Below are 16,617 nucleotides of genomic sequence, written 5' to 3'. Positions count from 1 at the left end.
CTCGGTGGGCGCCGCGACTCGCTCCCGAGAGCGGCTGCCCCTGCCGCCGGGAGCGCGCAAATGCAAGTGGCACAGGGATATTAAGTCGGGAAGCTGGGGTTTAATTATTTATTAAAATAATTATAAATCATTTATCATCATCATCAATGAGCACCAAGCAAACAATTTCCCTCCTCGCTTTATCAGAGTTAGCGGAGCCGGAGAAGGAATGGAAGCAAAGGCTCATAATACACAGGCGTGCACATGATCTATCCCTCCCACATGCAGGACAAATAAGTGGTTGGGCACAGGGAGATTAGAGCGCACAAACAAACACACTTAAGACATGGAGACAGTCCTACATTAGGTTTCTTCTCTTATTCTTCTTATTTTGTTGTGAAACCCAAGACAGGTTGATTCAACTTTAATCCTACGCATGACTTGAGCGAGTATCTAAACATTATCACTTGGTTAGCTTTTCAAGATGAGTACATGTCATTCCTGTTTTATTCGTAGTGTGTAGGTGGGTGGGCAGCACAATGTTTCAAAGGGAGAAAACAAAAAGCACAGATACAAAAAAAAAATAAAAACACACAAAAAAAAACCCAGATGACCGGGTAAAATCAAACATTTCAAGTTTAGCAGTTCATCATGTGTATGTTTTTTGTTTTGTTCGTTTGTTTTAAACTGTGCAATGTCTGCATCTCTCACAAGGGTTCGTGCGTGATGCAAGTCAGACAGATAAATCTAGTCTGAGGCAAGGCAAACACTCTTCATCATCAGAACCATAAAGTTCGGCGCCGGCAGCAAAAATAATTCACTTTATCGACATAGCTTACAATCCACAGACGCCCCCGTTGCCCTCCGCATTCTCTGAACAATATACAAGCATGTGTGTGTTAAAGGCATCACCTTGTGCTTTCAACAACATCCAGGTTTGAGAGTTTAATCACTCGTCAACTCAAAACAGGTAAGCATACAGGAGTTAAAGCTCACAGGATCAAATATGAGGGAGGAAAAATAAGGTTAAAAGCAAGTGTGAAGACAGGATGGTTCACATACAGTCACATTAAAGTATATAAATATCTATACAGTCACTAATATCCAACAAAAAGAAGGAGGGACTTAAGAGCATTAACTTATCAAACGCAATTAGAGTAACATGTAAAATGACGGAAGAAATGAAGTGTGACCCGAAAACGGAACTGAGTGGGGAAAAAAAAAATGTGTTGACCTTTGTCGGGAGTCTCGATCCTGTTAGACTGCCTACAGAGATCTGAAGGCGTGAATGTCATTTATAAAACTGGTTCCAAGACACGCGTTGAGTATTTGTCATTCCTCTAATACAACTGCAAATATTGATAAAAAGAAAAAAAGTGGAAACAAAATGAATAAAAACAAAACACAAAACGCACATTTCCTGACGTGTGCGTTCTCCGAAATGCCGCTTGGTGACAGACGGACGGTGTCGTTCATTCAGCCGTCCTCTGGTCACACAGAGGAGGAAGAGGAGGCCGTGGGCCTGTCAGACTGTCATGCACGAGGGCCAGTTGTCTTTTCATCTTCGATACATAAATAATTTTCCACATTTAAAATGTATATTCCTCTAACATAGTTCAACGTCCATCCATACGATCACGGATTACATGAGCAAATATAAACATTATATCGGCACAAACACAGTGACCTGAATGATTTTGGCACACCAGATATATATAACTACCCCCCAAACCCAACCAACCCCCGACACCCCACACCACCCAACCCAACCCAACCCCCCCACCCGCCTGGACCTACTGCGGTGCGTTTCAGCTCAGTGTGAGACAGACACGTCGTTGAGTGTATCTGGATTTTGGCCACGGTAGCAGCAGCCTATAACAGCTGGGGGGTGTGGGGGGAAATAAAGGCTTAGTGCAAAAACTGAAAATGTTGCAGCTGAGCATGCGATGGATCCTACGCTGATATAAAATACGTCCTCGCCGTTACAGATACAACATCGGAGAAAAAAACAAAAACATGTTCATCAGAGAAAAAATAAACTAAACTCAACAACCCTCGCAGGGGTTCTCAGCTAATAGTATTTAAATGATACATTTTTTTTTATAATATTTTCCGATAGTAGAAAAATAGCTCGACAGCCTCGCTTAAACAGAGAAACGTACTTGTGTCAGAAAGAATTAAAATATTTACTTTGTGAATAATCAAGAGTGTAAGTTCTTCTTATTTTTTTTCTTATTTTTTTTTTTTTACACTCAAGTCAAGTAACTCACATTGTTTCTGGCTGTTCTAAAAAGGCCACAGGAACTCAGAAGTCCTAAATCTGCTAAATCTGACCTAAAACTTCCTTTCACGGGCGCGAGGCGGACGCCCCGGCGTGACACGAGGTAAAGCGGCAGCGGCGGCGGCGGTGGCCGGCGGGCCGTGCAAGGAAGACGGTTCCCCTCTGTTAAAGTTCCCCGGGCTTCTGGTCGCAGGTCTTGCACACGCGCACGGGGTGGTCCCAGCCCCGCGACGGGACGGGGCGGCGCTCTGGCGAGCAGTCGTCACACACGCCCTGGCCACAGGCCCGGCAGTGGTGCTTGGACAGCTTGGCGGTGAAGTCGCGCTGGCAGCCGTGGCAACACAGGATGTCCTGGTCCGGCACCCAGTAGGCAGGACGGGCCGCGTCTTTCACCAGGCCTGCAGTGGCGGCGGCAGTCGAGCACAAACACACCAATTAGCTGCGAAGTCTGGCAGACTATGAGAACTGAGACTGCGGCGGAACAGTTCAAACGGTGATCCAGGTCTCCGGCCGGTCAGTGAACTTCGCAGGGATGAGGAAAAATTCTTATGCTTTTAGAAAATCAGCCCGTCTGTGATGTCACAAAGGGCTCGGATAACTCACTGACGGACGGATTTCCCCCGGTGAGAGACAACAAGCCCAGATATTCTTACTGTGACATCATCACAGCTGCCTTGTTATAACAACGGAAGATCAAACTAAGGAGGAGGGCAGCATCCAGCATTTTGTGGCAGGCTGTAAACAGAGGGCTAAAAGTACACAAGTGAAGCTGTAAGCCTGCTGCCCCGAGCCAATACCGACATACATGAATGGTGGTTATTATCAAAATACATGAATAGGCCTTTCAATAAATTAAAAAAATAAAAAAATAAAAAATCTAATATTATATTTCTGTTGGCACTTCCTGAACAATCCAAACAGGAAGTTGTATCTTAAGGATTCTTAATTACACCCTCGATTGCACAGAAAAAACAAATATAAAATAAAAACAAGTGTGTCTCAAGGTATTATCTTCAAGACATTTTTCAACAAGAGGAAAATCTGAAGACCTTTGCACATTTATAAACAGACAACTTATTGATTTTTAAGAACACAAGACTCAAATAAGTATACAATTAAAACTTAAACAAGCAAGAAAAAAACTGAAGGGACAATATGGTCACAACTTGAGGCGTGTAATTAAGTCTACACAGAATTGACCAATTGTGTTTATTGTCGTTGTTTTTTTGTTTTTCCTCGGTGGCTGTGCAGATTCAGAGCTGTTTTCCTCAGTCTGAAACACCCAGAGACCAAAGCACAATATGGACAATGGTGCAGCACTTCAGCAAAGTAGAGCTGACTCACCGACTCATGCAGACAGGAATGGCGAGTTTACAGATGGAAGCATTGTAAAATGAAATACCAGATCACCGGTCATCTGCCTCACCTTTGCACCCAGAAAAAAACTGCCTGACACGGTCTGAAGACACCAGAGTCACTGAGCCGAGGGGGATTTTAATTTCTGGTTCTAACAACTGGAGAGTTTAAAGTAAAAGAAAAAACTGCAACTCAACCTTCGACTGTGTTTTCAGATCAGCTTCCACCTTGAAAATGACATGTGTGTAATCTACAGTGACTCAGCAAGAGACACGCAGCTTGGCCCAGTCTCCGCCACAACTAGGCCACTATGACATAACTCGTTTGTCATTAGGGAGGCCTCATTGATTGACCGTCGGTTCAGAGAATCATTAGATAATTTTGATTCCTAAATTAGGACACAAGCGGCAGAGCATATTTTACAGCCAGTAAAACCCACTGGGTCACCGTGCTAGGTCATTTTTAGCTTTATGGACGTGGCTGAACGGGGGGAGTGTGCTTCATCTCTGCCACTAGAGGGCGTTGGGGTTCACTGGCTCATGTTTACTGGGCTGCTTATTCCTGTTACATAACGTTCCTCTTTAGGTCTTGTTTTGGGCAACACTCACCGAGCGGGATGTCAATAGCCGTGACCACAGCCCCGATGGTATTGGTCACCGCTTCGCCAACCTTCCTGGCCAGGTTCCCGCCCTCTTCCTCTTCCAGCTCCGCCTCCAGCATCTCTGCGACAAGGAACATTTGTTTGTTTTTTTAAGCCATTTTAACGCAATGTTTTTTTGAAAATGGTTCAAAATAGTTTGCAAAGCAGCAAAATGTTAAAAGAAAATAATTAAAAGATTCCTTGTTGAAAAGAGACATTGCTGTTCCAGTTAGAAGCAAACTTGAATTTTAAAAAAGATACTGGTCATTTTTTTCTGTTTTGTTGTCATTTTTCTTTGATATATATATGTAGTCTTGGTCTCGTCTCGATCTCGATACTCTCTAGTCTTGATAATGTCTTGGTCTCGGTTGGTGAAGTCTTGACTACAACACTAGTTTTATGTGAACGAAAATGACAACCTGTAATGTCTTAAATCGGCCCTTGAAGGACAAAAAAAGCATTTTGAACTTGTGCAAGGGTGGAGGGGGGGCAACGCTTGACGTTATCCCGAGTGTTCGTTCACCTGCGTACGACGCCCTCTGCTCGAAGCAGACGTCGCACACCCTGACGGGGGCGAGACCCCAGCCTCTCTCGGGGACGGGCGCGGCCCTGGAGGAGCAGCTGTCGCAGAATCCCTCCCCGCAGGCACGGCAGTGATGCTTGGTGTCGTTGTCCTGGAAGACCGCGTGACACTTATGGCACATCTATCAGGAAAAAAACAATAACATGTTATTGACCATGTGCCAAGTTCAAGAGGACACCATGTGAGGGGCTCCAGAGCGTTATCTTGTGACCTGCAAACATTGGATTGTGTAATAGGCGCTGCTGCTACTGCAACGCTGGCCAGTAAACATCCCTCTGGACGCCAAAGTGTTGACTTGGCTGGTGGTGGTGGTGGAGGGCGGCAGAGGCTGCGTGTGTCACTCACCAAGATGAGGGAGTTGGGTTTCCAGTAGGCCGGGGCGATTTGATCCGTCAGCCAGGAGGTGACGGCCTTGGCAGGCTTGACGCTGAGCTCCGACATGGACTGGGCCACGAGGTTCACCCCGTCCAGGAGACGCTGCGCCGCGTTGCCGTTGTCCTTCAAGAAGCCGTCCGACTGGAAGGAGCAGATTGAAATTTGATGAGCGGACGGACGGAGGGACGGACTCTGGAACTCTCTCTCATCAGACATCCCAGACGTAGACTCTCTTCCTTTATTTAAATTCCAGACTCAAAAGCCATCTGTTTAAATGATGCTACTCCACCTAACTGTGTTGTTTCATTTTACTTTAGTTTTTCTTTCATTTATTTATTTCGTTATTTCTCTTTCTGTGTTTAGCTTTTAACTGTTGCTTTACTACATTGTGTTCCTGTGAAGTGTCCTTGGGTGCTCAGAAAGGCACTGAAAAATAAAATTATAAATAAAAAAAATTAACATTAGTTGCTCACCCCTGGCCAGATGTGCTGGATCTCGGTGCGTACAGCTGTGTCCACGGGGTCCTGGTTCCCGTACCAGTACTGACGACTCCGGTAAATCACTCCACAGTGGGGGCACTCAATGACATACCTGGTGAAGGAGGTATGTTTGAGAACCTGGATTTCAAACCCTCAGGATACCAGCCAAAAGTTTGGACACACCCAATGAATTGAATGTCTTTTCTTTCATTCTCATGACTATTGACATTGCAGTTTTTCATTGAAGGCATTAAAACTAAGTATGAACACACATGTAATTATGTAGGAACCAAAAAAAAATGGAAAATGACTCGCAAAATAACAGGTTTTCTATTCAAATTCTTCAAAACAGCCACCTTTCATAGAGCATATTTAGAGTTATTTAAAGTGTTTTTCCTTGCTACGTAGTTACACCTCCTGCCTCTTTAACTGTAAAGTAAGCCGACGGATTACGGCAGCCGTGACAAAAGTCAAACTGAAAAACGCTTTGTGTTGGAGGTTGACAAGATGGATGAGCGAGACTAGAGAGGTGAAATCGGAGAAGGTCCAGCTGCCGTGAAGGGTTCAGGATTTTAGGCCAGAGTGAAAAGCGCAGGAGCTAAGATTAGGCCGCGTAAAGGTCACCTAAGCTTAACTCTGGCCGGGGTGCACTTGACCTCCGCTGGTCAGTCGGCTTCCACTCACCCAGACCAGGCGTACTTGGCGAGGCCCAACCACGGAGAGTCCGAGGAGGCGGAGGTCTTGGGAACGACTATCACTTCCTTTCCACCTTCGTAGCAGGCCTGGAAGGATGTGTCACAGTCAGTGGGGAGGGCAAAAAGTCAAAAGCCTGAGCCCAAGCATCACAGCTGGGCTGCAGCAGCAGCAGCAGCAGCAGCAGCAGCAGCAGCAGCACGCCTACCTTACAGGTGTAAATGCGATTATCGTACTGGACAGAATACCGACAGCGGTGCTTTGCCTCATGAGACTGTCCTTCACCCAGGTGGTTCATGCTGTTCCTGCAGCCAGACCTGCAGCCAGCGATCGTACAATCATGACGACGTTCAGAATAGCTTGGGGTTTTTCTTTTGGAGAAAGGAAGAAGAGGCCACTCACCCACAACTGAGGCACTGACTGGAGCAGGTGAAGTACTCGTCGGGAAAGAAGCAGCTGTTAGCCACAAGATCTCCCGAGATCTCTCCATTGAAGCGCTCGCTCAACGCCTGAAAGAGACAAACATGAGCTCCATGTGGGCCCCAATCTGTCCTGAAGTCTCACAAAAAAAACACACTCATATCACCGTCATTTAATTCCGCTCAAAAAATTATGAGATTCAAATACTGCAACACATTCGAGACAAGCGCAGTATGAATGGGGAGAGCGAGAAAATGATCAAGAGATACCCAGCCACTGTAACAGTGACTGGATACTCTGTGAATAAAGTGCTAATGCTATAGCCATAACATTTGGTGGCGACTGAAGGTGGAAGTGTTTTTGCTTTGCTCTCTACTGAATGTCTGAATAATTTCTCTTAGACTCACAAATTTTCAGCATGTCTGCTGTTGGCTCAAAATACTAATAATTCTAGGAATGCTGTTCATCAGTCCACACATATCTTGCGTGATTCTGTTGCATTCTGTCTTTTTTTTTTTAAAAACATTCATATTTTCCCTCTGTATTTATTTTTACATTGCTTTTATTTATCGCTGCAGTAACTTCAACCTCAGTCAAACGCTCTGCGTGACATTTTGATTCCTTGCGGTTTCCATGATGCTGTTGTCACGCACAACATGAAAATAACAGAAGAACCAAGCCATGACACAGGTCGCTGGAGACTTTTCACAGGGACAGACATGCAGGTGCGATGCGGGTCGGCCTTTACACGTACCTGCAGCGCTTTGAAGACGACCGCGGGGGTGCGTGGCGAACGGGTGGCGTTGTTATCCAGGAGCTGCTCCAGTTTGTTCTGCAGGCCGCAGAAGTCGGTGGGGGGGCTGAGGGTCTGGGTGCCCCAGTACTGCACGGAGCTGAAGGCCTCTGGGAAACGGGAAAGCTTCTTGAAGCGCTCCAGCAGCAGCCGGTCCACCGACTCCGACGACTTGTCTGGAGACAAGCGCAGATGGAGAGGCTCAGCACGGTCACGATTCGCTGCCAGAGACGTCTCTCAAAGCTGTTTAGCGCTTCAGTGTATGTGGTCTAACGCGTTGCGTCAGGAGTCAGCGGCCAAACACGCCGTCTCTCTCTTCACAAGCAAGGTACAAACCACCAAGCAATTTTTATTATGCCGTTTAGAACGCTGTGCAAAGTCACAGAGGCTGATTTCAGACTGTTCTCCAGTGGCTGAAATTGAGCTTTTCAGGAAGACAAGATTCTGAACATGTCATCTTTGTAAGGGGAAGCAAACTGCTTTATGTTGTGGCTCATGGGGTCGGATTGCTGTGTGCAAACAAAGTCAACTTCCATATTGCAAATTCCACCTTTTGCTGCACCATAATAAAGCACCAGCTTAAAAAAAAAAGAAGAAAAAAAAAGTCTACAATAAAGGGTTTCGTATTCCAGAAAATCTGTTCTCTAACAATGGATGTCTATAGCCTGTCAATCAACTGGCTGTTCTCTTGCACAAGGCCCCAGTGACACTCTGGATGAAGGAGAACCTGATGTGAAAACACCGGCTGCTGTGGTGGTCAAAGTGAACTAAGCAGTTTGAAAAGTCTAGTCAACAATCGCACTCAATGCTGCTAAAACATCATCATTCTTCTGAGACATTATATGGGACCAGCAAGTGCGAGCACAGCTATAAAAATGTCCAGTTTTTTCTTTAAAACCAGCGCTCACACATTTCACCAATAGTCGAGGCCCTCGCTCAGAGCTCCTCTAACACAGGGGGCGGAGCCAGGAGACACTGCAGGCTCACATATTCTAAACATGCAATTATCTGCAGATGTTTGACCCTTAGTTTACTTGGCTCGCTCCACCTCTCGTCCTCTCGGGTCGCATTCCCGGCGACACGCTCGGCGCTCGCTCCCTCTGTGAGAGGCCAGAAGCTTTGAACGAGGCCGACGAACGCACGAGGGGAGGGACTTAATTACTCGCCCAGGGCTGGATCGGCCTACCTGCGCCCAGCAGCTTGGTGTGCACCGTCTCATGGAAGATGACCACGGCGGGGCCGAGGGTGGACAGCGGGACGTCCAGGCCGCAGCGGGCCGTCGTGGCCTTCAGCTCCTTGGTGAAGTGCCTCAGGTAGGCGTCAGAGGCGTCGCCCAGGAACTTGAAGAGGTCGTCGTGGAGGCGGTCGGCGTGGGTGCGGTAGATGATGAGGTCGGAGACGGCGAGCACCTTGAGCAGGAGGCGGGTCCTCTGGCCCTGCTTGGAGCTGTTGCCCAGCAGGCCCTCCGTGTCCACCACCACCACCTTGCGGACGGGGTCGAGGGCGGCCCACACGCCCACCGTGCAGGACTCCTGCGTGGGGGACGTCTTGAACACCTCCCTGCCCGCGAAGAAGGTGTGGTTGAGGGTGTGGGACTTGCCCTCGCCCGTGTTGCCAAAGATGGACACCACCTTCAGCAGCTGGCTGGGGTCGCAGCCCAGGCGCTTTATGAAGGACGCTTCATCTTTTATCTTGGGGGCGGAGAGAGAAGTGAAGATTAGCTTCAATTAATAATAAAAAGAATGGATTGAACTTATATAGCGTTACTCAAGGCAGCCAAAGCGCTTTAAATTGGAGCAATGATTCATTCACACCACATTCACACTGGTGGTGGTAAGCTACATGAAGGAAGTGTGGTAGCCAATCTACACATCCACTCATATTTGTACAAGGCAAAGTGGGTTAAATGTCTTGCCCAAGGACACAATTACAGACTGGGATGGAGAGGGATTTGAACCGGCAACCTGTCGGGACAACCCACTCTACCTCCTGAGCTACAGTCGCCCGGGAAATTCATCAGAGACAAGATGATACGGCATTTTGAGTGACCAAAAAAAAAAAAAAAAAAAAAAACCCCAGCATACCTGCATGTCTTCATTCTCGTCCACCAAGAGGAAACTGGCGACCTTTTCCAGCAGCTTCGCCCTTTGGGCCATGATGTCATCGACTGTTGACCGGACCGGGCCGGCGGGCGGGGCGGGCACCTGGACATTGTTGACGGTGGCGGTAGCGGTGGCAGCAGCAGGTTTGGGTGGTGCAGGGTAGGACGTGAGCTGGTGCTTCTTCTTGTTGCCGCCGCCGTGCGTGCGCTTCTGGCAGTCTTGGCACAAGTTGACCTTGCAGTTCTGGCAGCGGACCACGGACCTGTGCCGTCTGCCGCCGCCGCCGCTCTCTGCGTGGGTGCCCCCTTTGCAGTTGTCGCAGTAGGGGACGTGGCCCGGGCCGATCGGAGCCCGCGCGTGGTTCTTCAGGCGCTCCTGGTTGTGGAGCTCGAGCTCGCAGCGGACACACTGCAGGCTCCGGCACTCGTCGCACTCGAACGCAGCCTCCTCGGAGCCGCCGCAGGCGTAACTCTCCTGACATATCAGACTGGTGTTGACTCCCTTTTCTGAAGATGAGCCATGGCCACTCATTGTTTCGCACCGGATAAATACTGAATGGAGTTTTTCTTTGTTTCTTTTAAACACCTCTAGGAAAGAGCACCGGTATTTCCAAATATCAGCAGGTATCAAAAACGCACAACTTGAGTGAATACTGACAATAACAACGAGCAAAATAATAATAATAATAATAATAATAATAATAATAATAATTAAAAAACAACAACACAGTACTTAAATGATGTTAACACACATCTGCACGGTGGCAGAGCTGGCTAAAAACAGAGCAACAATCCGCTCAACGGAAATGATTATCTCAGCGAATAACTTCAATGGATTTATTGCGCCGCTCAGTGCGATAATAACGAGGCAATAAAACAGTAGCTGCCGTCTCCTTGAGTAACACCTGATACCGCTTCCCCACCCACACTTAGCCAGTTTGTGAAGCCAACTCGACTGAAAAAGCTGCAGCACGGCGAGAAAACAGAAAAAATGCCGACAAAGTGGACGTTTTTCAAACACATAAACAAACAATGAGCTCTTCCCTGACGAGATGAATGTGCAAATGTTGACGCTAACAACAAGCTAGCTTGCTACTGACTGACCCGTCTTGGGTTCACGGACGAACTCGGTGGCGTTTTCTCTCCTTTTTTGGCAACAAAGCAGCAAATATTGCAAAAAAAGAAATAATTTCAGCCACTTTACGTCGACGGGCAGCTTCAAGTCTAGTTTCCCTTGCGGAAAAGATGTGCATTTAACAGACTCCCGAAAGCCGTCCGACACAAGCAGCTAGCTTCCAGTCTCTCAGCTGTGCTTCGACAACACATCAGCGAAAACAACAGCCAGCCGATGTCGAAAACACGGATATCCCCGCAATTGTTTGCTCCTCTTTTTGGTTTGAAACGGGAGGGGAATCCGCGCCGTTTGTCCCGATAAAAGTCTCTACAAGTGCCTCTGCGCTGTCACCCGTAGCAGTGTCATTGTTTTGTTCCTCGGCCCCCCTCCTCCCTGGCAGTTCACTGTGCTGTGGCTACGCTATTTTGTTGCCAGGTCAGATCAGCTGATCAGATTATTTTTCACTCACAGGGTCAGAGGAGGCTGCCGAAGCGGTTGCATGACGGGAAATGAAGTCCGGCCCGGCAGACGGGCTGGCTGAAGAGGCTTCTCTCTTTTTCTTCCGTGCAGCGTCAAAAGTGCTTCTAAACAAACAAATGAACAAATGAAAAGATATATGAGTAAATATATATATATCTATCTCACAGGATTGTACATTTATAACGTAAACTGTTTATGTGGAGCATGAGTATTATATAATTAAGAGGGTAGGAGTGAATAAGTAGTTACTTCTTCCTATTCCTTTTTTTTTTTTAATTTTGTTTTGTTTTTTAAAAATGTTTTCCATCCATTCATTCATTCAAAACATGAGTTTGCAAAATGTGACAAGTGACACAAAACAACTGCACAGTGGGAAATGATGTGAGAAAATGTGTTTTTGTGCCCTTTTGAGAAGTTTAAAAACATGACACTTGTTGTAATTATGTTGACCCTGATATAGAACAGAGATATGTTTAACCGGATGTACTATCCCCATTGAAATCAAACCACTTAAAATGCAAATGCTGACATTTTGAATTAAAATATATATATATATTTTTAAAAGATATTATAGAATTGCAACTGGACCACAAAATTCTATTTCTGTTGTTTAATATGTGCCGTTGCCGCACGAATCCATGTCTTTATCTGTCTTCTATTCACTTCTTTTGATAATTCCTTTTTTTCACACGCTGCCTCCCCCCAACCCTGTTTCTCTCCCCTTTAACCTCTTCTAATCTCTCAATCAGGGGGGAGATTTAAATGGCTTTTGTCTTTAAAATGAGCACTTCAAAGAATCAGCAGGTGACCATTTGTCTCAAACGGCCCTTGGTGTTTTCCCTCCAATTTCTCCCTGACGGTAGCCTGTAGAGAGTAAAAATGTAGTCACTGTTTCCAGGGAAGAGGGGCTTAGTTGACAGGTACATAAAATAAAAGTAAAATAAAGAGGGTCAGCTAGTTACAGTAGTGCATTTATTACCAAGCAGAACAAATAAAGAAACACGCACACACAAACACACACACATATAAAAATAAGGGTGGCAGAAAAATAAAAGGAGAGCGAACTTTGAATCTTATGGTTTAGGATTTTCTTCACTTCTGACAATCAAAACATCAGTGCTAATGTTGATGTACACACTCAATGTAGCGCCATAAAAAAAAAAAAAAAACACACTTGTCCTTGATCCTACGTCAGGTCAAACTGAAGATTTCCCTCCATCCAGAGTTGCAGAAGGCCTTCAAACGTTTAAGCGGGCCGAGCCTTTTCGAGGTCTTGCCCGAGTTCTTGTGGCTGATGGCGGCGTGAACGGCGCCGTCAAACACGTCTTTGAGGTTGCGTTGCGTCAGAGCGGAACACTCCACGTAGTCCTGGGCTCCGATCCTGCGAGCCAGCCTCCGGGCCCGGCTGTGGGCCACCGGTTTGGCTCCGCGCTCATCCAGGCGGATGAGGACGTCCACGTCGTGGCAGAGGTCGGACTGGGTGCCCACCAGCACGATGGGAGAGACGGGGTTGCCGGCACGGATCTGCGGGATCCATTTGGAGGTGACGTTGCGGAAGGAGACGGGGTTGACCAGGCTGAAGCACAGGATGAAGACGTCCACGTGGGCGTAGCACAGAGAGCGGAGAAGGCCGAACTCCTCCTGTTGGGGGAAAACCAGCGGGGTTAGAACTCAAGGAAGGTGAGCATCTTTGGGACAACACAAAATCAACCAGAACGGAAAATCTACCTGCCCCGCCGTGTCTATCAGCTTGATCCGGGTCGGAATCCCGTTCACATGGACCAAACCTGGATCGGAAGGAGGAGAAGCTGGATTACGGGTGAGCCGAGGCGGAGTGCGAACCTCGAAAAAGGAAGTTGTGCCACTCACCGGTGAAGACATCGAATGCTGTCTGCCTGTAATCACTGTTATATCCGTTGAAGATGTAGCTGATGACCATGCTGGTCTTGCCCACAGCGCCGTCGCCCACCAGCATGCAGCTCAGTTCCTCCCTCAGCCGGGCAGCCTTGTCAGATCTCAGACAGGCCTGTGCCATCTTCTTCTTCTTCTTTTTTTTTTTTGCCAGGTCACTGTCCCATGATCCGAGCAGCAACAGCAGCAGCAGCAACAGCAGCAGCAGCGTCACTGTAAAAACGTCTCCTCTCCCTCCAACGGAGACCAACTGGGGGGGATCAATAAAGGCGAGAGAGGACACCTCGATTTGAAAGAACAAAAGCGGCCAATCAGAGGAGACGTGACCCCGGCACTTTTACTGAGGGACTTCCGCTTGATGCAAATTTGATACAGTAACCCCCCCCAATCAGTAGCCTAGCGCATCGCTAGTTATTATCAGCGAGTTATTAGCAAACACTCAACACGATTTCCGGTGGCTGTGAAAAAAAGCACCATGTCAACTGTATCCAAAACAGATAGAAAATGATTTAATCGGAGATAGTGTTAACATTATGTCTTCTTTTTTTTCAAAGTAAGAGGGAATCGGGTAACACGAGGCAGCAAATTAGTCCAGAAGCTTGTCACCCTGCTTATCGAGGGTGTAATATTACTTTTGGCCACTGGAGGGAACCGTCGCTCCACAGATTTGTCGTTCGCGCTCCACCTTTGAGACTCAACGCTGCTCCTCATCCACTGCCTGCTTCCTGCTGCTGCTGCTGCTGCTGCTGCTGCTGCTGCAGTACGGACAAAGTACACAGGCTGTTAACGCAGTGTAGATATACAGTGATTGTATATTGTGTATTTTACTGGTTCTAAACGTTGGGCAGAGATTGATCAGCTCAGCTCAGCTCAGTTTTATTGACACCCACCCACTGCAAAGCCCACTGCCAACCCAGCGTATTGTTCTCATTAAAAAAAAAAAAAAAAAAACAACAACCATAGATTTATAAAAGCGCAACCGTCCAGGCTCGTTCCCTCGTGCAAAAAGGGCAAAGGGCACAGCTGAGGAGGGGGTGCATTGTTAGACTGTCAACAGCTGCGGTTTATGGCAGAAACTTTGTGAGCCATGTTTCATCCTGTCTCATTCCAGGGTGAGCGGGTTCAAAAATCCACCAAAAGCAACCCCTCTCATCTAAGTAATAATAATAATAATAATAATAATAATAATAATAATAATGATGATGATAATAACAACAACAACAACAACAACAACAACAACAACAATAATAATAATAATAATAATAATAAATCGGACGATTGGAAAATCATAGTCAACCGCTCACTGCTACCGCCACCACAGCTTAGCAACAGTTTGGGACGTGCGCTGCTGATTGGTGCAGAGGAGGACGTGCCTGATGACGGATTCATTGTTCTCCCCAGGACAGTCAGGCTGTCAGGGAGGAAACTTAATGTCACACGCACGCACCAAAGACGTGGAGCGTCTATTTCCCCGCTCGAGATCAAAAAGACGTCAAAGCACCGGCGGCGACTAAAATACCGGCCCTCGGACCTTGAACCGCTTCTTATGTGCCTGACTGGACCGCAGCCAGCTGAACAGCTGTAAAACGCATGATAGTGAAGGCAACAGGAAAAGGCGCGCGTGCTGATAGCTTTTTGTTCGAGGCCCGAAGATCATTGGGATGCAGCTCGGCTCAACATCTGGCTCGTGACCTCACGGACCGGGCCTCCGCTTTCATCACGACGCTGCTGGCACCGAGCACTGACTTTCAGCTGGAATGCGCAGGTTGTGTCACATTCATCGGAGATATTTGCACTCGTTCGTCTGTTAATTGCTCGTCAGGTTCAGATGAGGAGACCTGTGAGATGTGGTAGTAGGTAGTGAATGGGGGCCGGGAGGTGGTGGGGAGGGGGGGTGGTTGGTAGGAGAAGGCCGGGGGGGAGAAGTGTGGGGGGGTGGGGGGGGACGCAGCGTTGTTCCTTATTTATCTGAGGCTGCAGGAAACTCTGGCTGCATTGTGTTGTAAGGTCCCTGCTTCCTGTTTGCCGTCGTTTCTCACCCGTTCTCCTCTCCCGCTCTCTTTCCCACCACCTGCGGTGTGAGTGATAAAGTTTATTCCCCACGGAAGGGGGACAACATCTGGTCCCCACACCACTTGCCTGCACTCCCACCGACACACACACACACACACACACACACACACACACGCACGCACGCACACACACACACACACCCATGTTGCAACTGTGAGTCACAATCGCCTGTTCCTTACTCCAAGGTAAATGTCAAACACAGGAAACGCTCTTTAAATACCTCCAAAAGATTCTTTATTTCCTGGAACGGGCACTTTCATCATCATCATCATCATCATCATCATCATCATCATCATCGCCATCAACATCACACATCGCCCTTCTCTTCAGATGTTTTGCACCGAGCTGATGCCGCGAGGCAGCAGATGTCTGCAGCTCGCTGGGCGACCGAGTCGAGCGCGCGCCCGGGTGGGGACGCGCGCGCATCCTGTAAACGCGGCGGCGCCTTTTGTGTCCGCATTCTCACGCTCCGTCTTTTTTTGCATGACTAGACATGCGGAAATGTATTCTGACACAGATTTGTGGGTGTAATCTGCTTAGTAAGGGTCTCAGTGTGCACAGCTTAAAGCGAGACACCTCTCTTCCCTCCCCCAGCTCCCTCCCTGCAAAAAAAACCCCCAAAAAACAGCCATATGAAAAACTCACATCCGACGTTCACCCCCCAGTCGTTCGCATCACTTCGTAAAGAGGAAACCCAAAAGATAAACTTGGGTACCGCATCCATAGGCGGCGGTCGTTTGGCTCTCATCCCCGAGCGGTTGCCATGAGAAACACAAAGCGAGTGGGGACAACAATAGAGATGTTTGGCAGATAGGTGTTAAGAGATTACGCTCCTCGCTGTAAGCCCCAGATAAGCTCGGCACGAGGCAGACAAGGCCGCAAAACAAGCGAAGTGACACGGAGATGAGGCGATAAACAAGGCATTTGCACGGCATTCCCCGCATAATGTCTCTTTAAGTCGATCTGGCCGAGGCTCTTAAGTGGTGGGGATTAGAAACGGGTGGGCGCCTCCATCACGCCAAGGCCTCACATGATGGAAACGTTTCCACCCCCCCCCCACTTTCCTCTTCTCCCCAAGGTGTGACTTTGAGGGTCACGGTCAGGGCAACCCCTCACTTTCTACGCACATACACACATTGGAGCATAATCCTCGTCGTACTGTTTGCACACTCGTGTCAAAGGTGACGACCTGCTTGTTAGGATCTGACACAAAACATAGACCGACGGTGGATTAGGTTGTCTCGCTCCCATTGACGACTCGCAGTCGCAACTCTCGGGTCGCAGAGTTAGATTTTGAACCCCCCCGTCCCCCCCTCCATTATCCCCGGTTAATCATGTT

General features: G+C 47.8%; 2 protein-coding genes across 2 annotated transcripts; both read right to left on the bottom strand.

The window, feature by feature from the left end:
* Nucleotides 1–94: 94 nt before the first annotated feature.
* LOC142883415 (zinc finger FYVE domain-containing protein 1-like) lies at nt 95–10,384 on the bottom strand. Its single transcript, XM_076018279.1, has 12 exons — nt 9,684–10,384; nt 8,786–9,290; nt 7,561–7,775; nt 6,789–6,895; nt 6,595–6,703; nt 6,378–6,475; nt 5,688–5,805; nt 5,185–5,355; nt 4,780–4,960; nt 4,225–4,338; nt 1,745–2,658; nt 95–1,698 (listed from the first exon to the last, which is right to left on the bottom strand). Exons 1-11 carry the CDS (start codon nt 10,230–10,232, stop codon nt 2,426–2,428), a joined length of 2,400 nt encoding a protein of 799 aa, XP_075874394.1. The 5' UTR covers nt 10,233–10,384; the 3' UTR covers nt 95–1,698; nt 1,745–2,425.
* Nucleotides 10,385–12,252: 1,868 nt separating this feature from the next.
* Nucleotides 12,253–13,423, bottom strand: LOC142883038 (rho-related GTP-binding protein RhoV-like). The gene is made up of 3 exons (XM_076017612.1): nt 13,164–13,423; nt 13,023–13,081; nt 12,253–12,935 (listed from the first exon to the last, which is right to left on the bottom strand). The coding sequence occupies exons 1-3, from the start codon at nt 13,327–13,329 to the stop codon at nt 12,486–12,488; spliced, it is 675 nt and encodes a 224-aa protein (XP_075873727.1). The 5' UTR covers nt 13,330–13,423; the 3' UTR covers nt 12,253–12,485.
* Nucleotides 13,424–16,617: the final 3,194 nt, after the last annotated feature.

Source organism: Nelusetta ayraudi, unplaced genomic scaffold, assembly GCF_046127955.1.
Source record: "Nelusetta ayraudi isolate G7.1 ecotype Tasmania unplaced genomic scaffold, CSIRO-AGI_Nayr_v1 ptg000007l, whole genome shotgun sequence".
Taxonomy (NCBI): domain Eukaryota; kingdom Metazoa; phylum Chordata; class Actinopteri; order Tetraodontiformes; family Monacanthidae; genus Nelusetta; species Nelusetta ayraudi.
Note: the sequence above shows the minus strand (reverse complement) of the source record. Positions and strands in the feature narration are given on the sequence as shown.

Bases quoted from the DNA above. Each gene is read 5' to 3' on its own strand.
- LOC142883415 (XM_076018279.1), bottom strand. From the start codon at position 10,232: ATGAGTGGCCATGGCTCATCTTCAGAAAAGGGAGTCAACACCAGTCTG. The intron at 7,776-8,785 runs GTAGGCCGATCC...GCTTGTCTCCAG, and splicing joins CACCAAGCTGCTGGGCGCAG to ACAAGTCGTCGGAGTCGGTG. The intron at 6,476-6,594 runs GTAGGCGTGCTG...ACATCCTTCCAG, and splicing joins ATCGCATTTACACCTGTAAG to GCCTGCTACGAAGGTGGAAA.
- LOC142883038 (XM_076017612.1), bottom strand. From the start codon at position 13,329: ATGGCACAGGCCTGTCTGAGATCTGACAAGGCTGCCCGGCTGAGGGAG. The intron at 13,082-13,163 runs GTGAGTGGCACA...CTTCCGATCCAG, and splicing joins AGCATTCGATGTCTTCACCG to GTTTGGTCCATGTGAACGGG. The intron at 12,936-13,022 runs GTAGATTTTCCG...TTCCCCCAACAG, and splicing joins TGATAGACACGGCGGGGCAG to GAGGAGTTCGGCCTTCTCCG.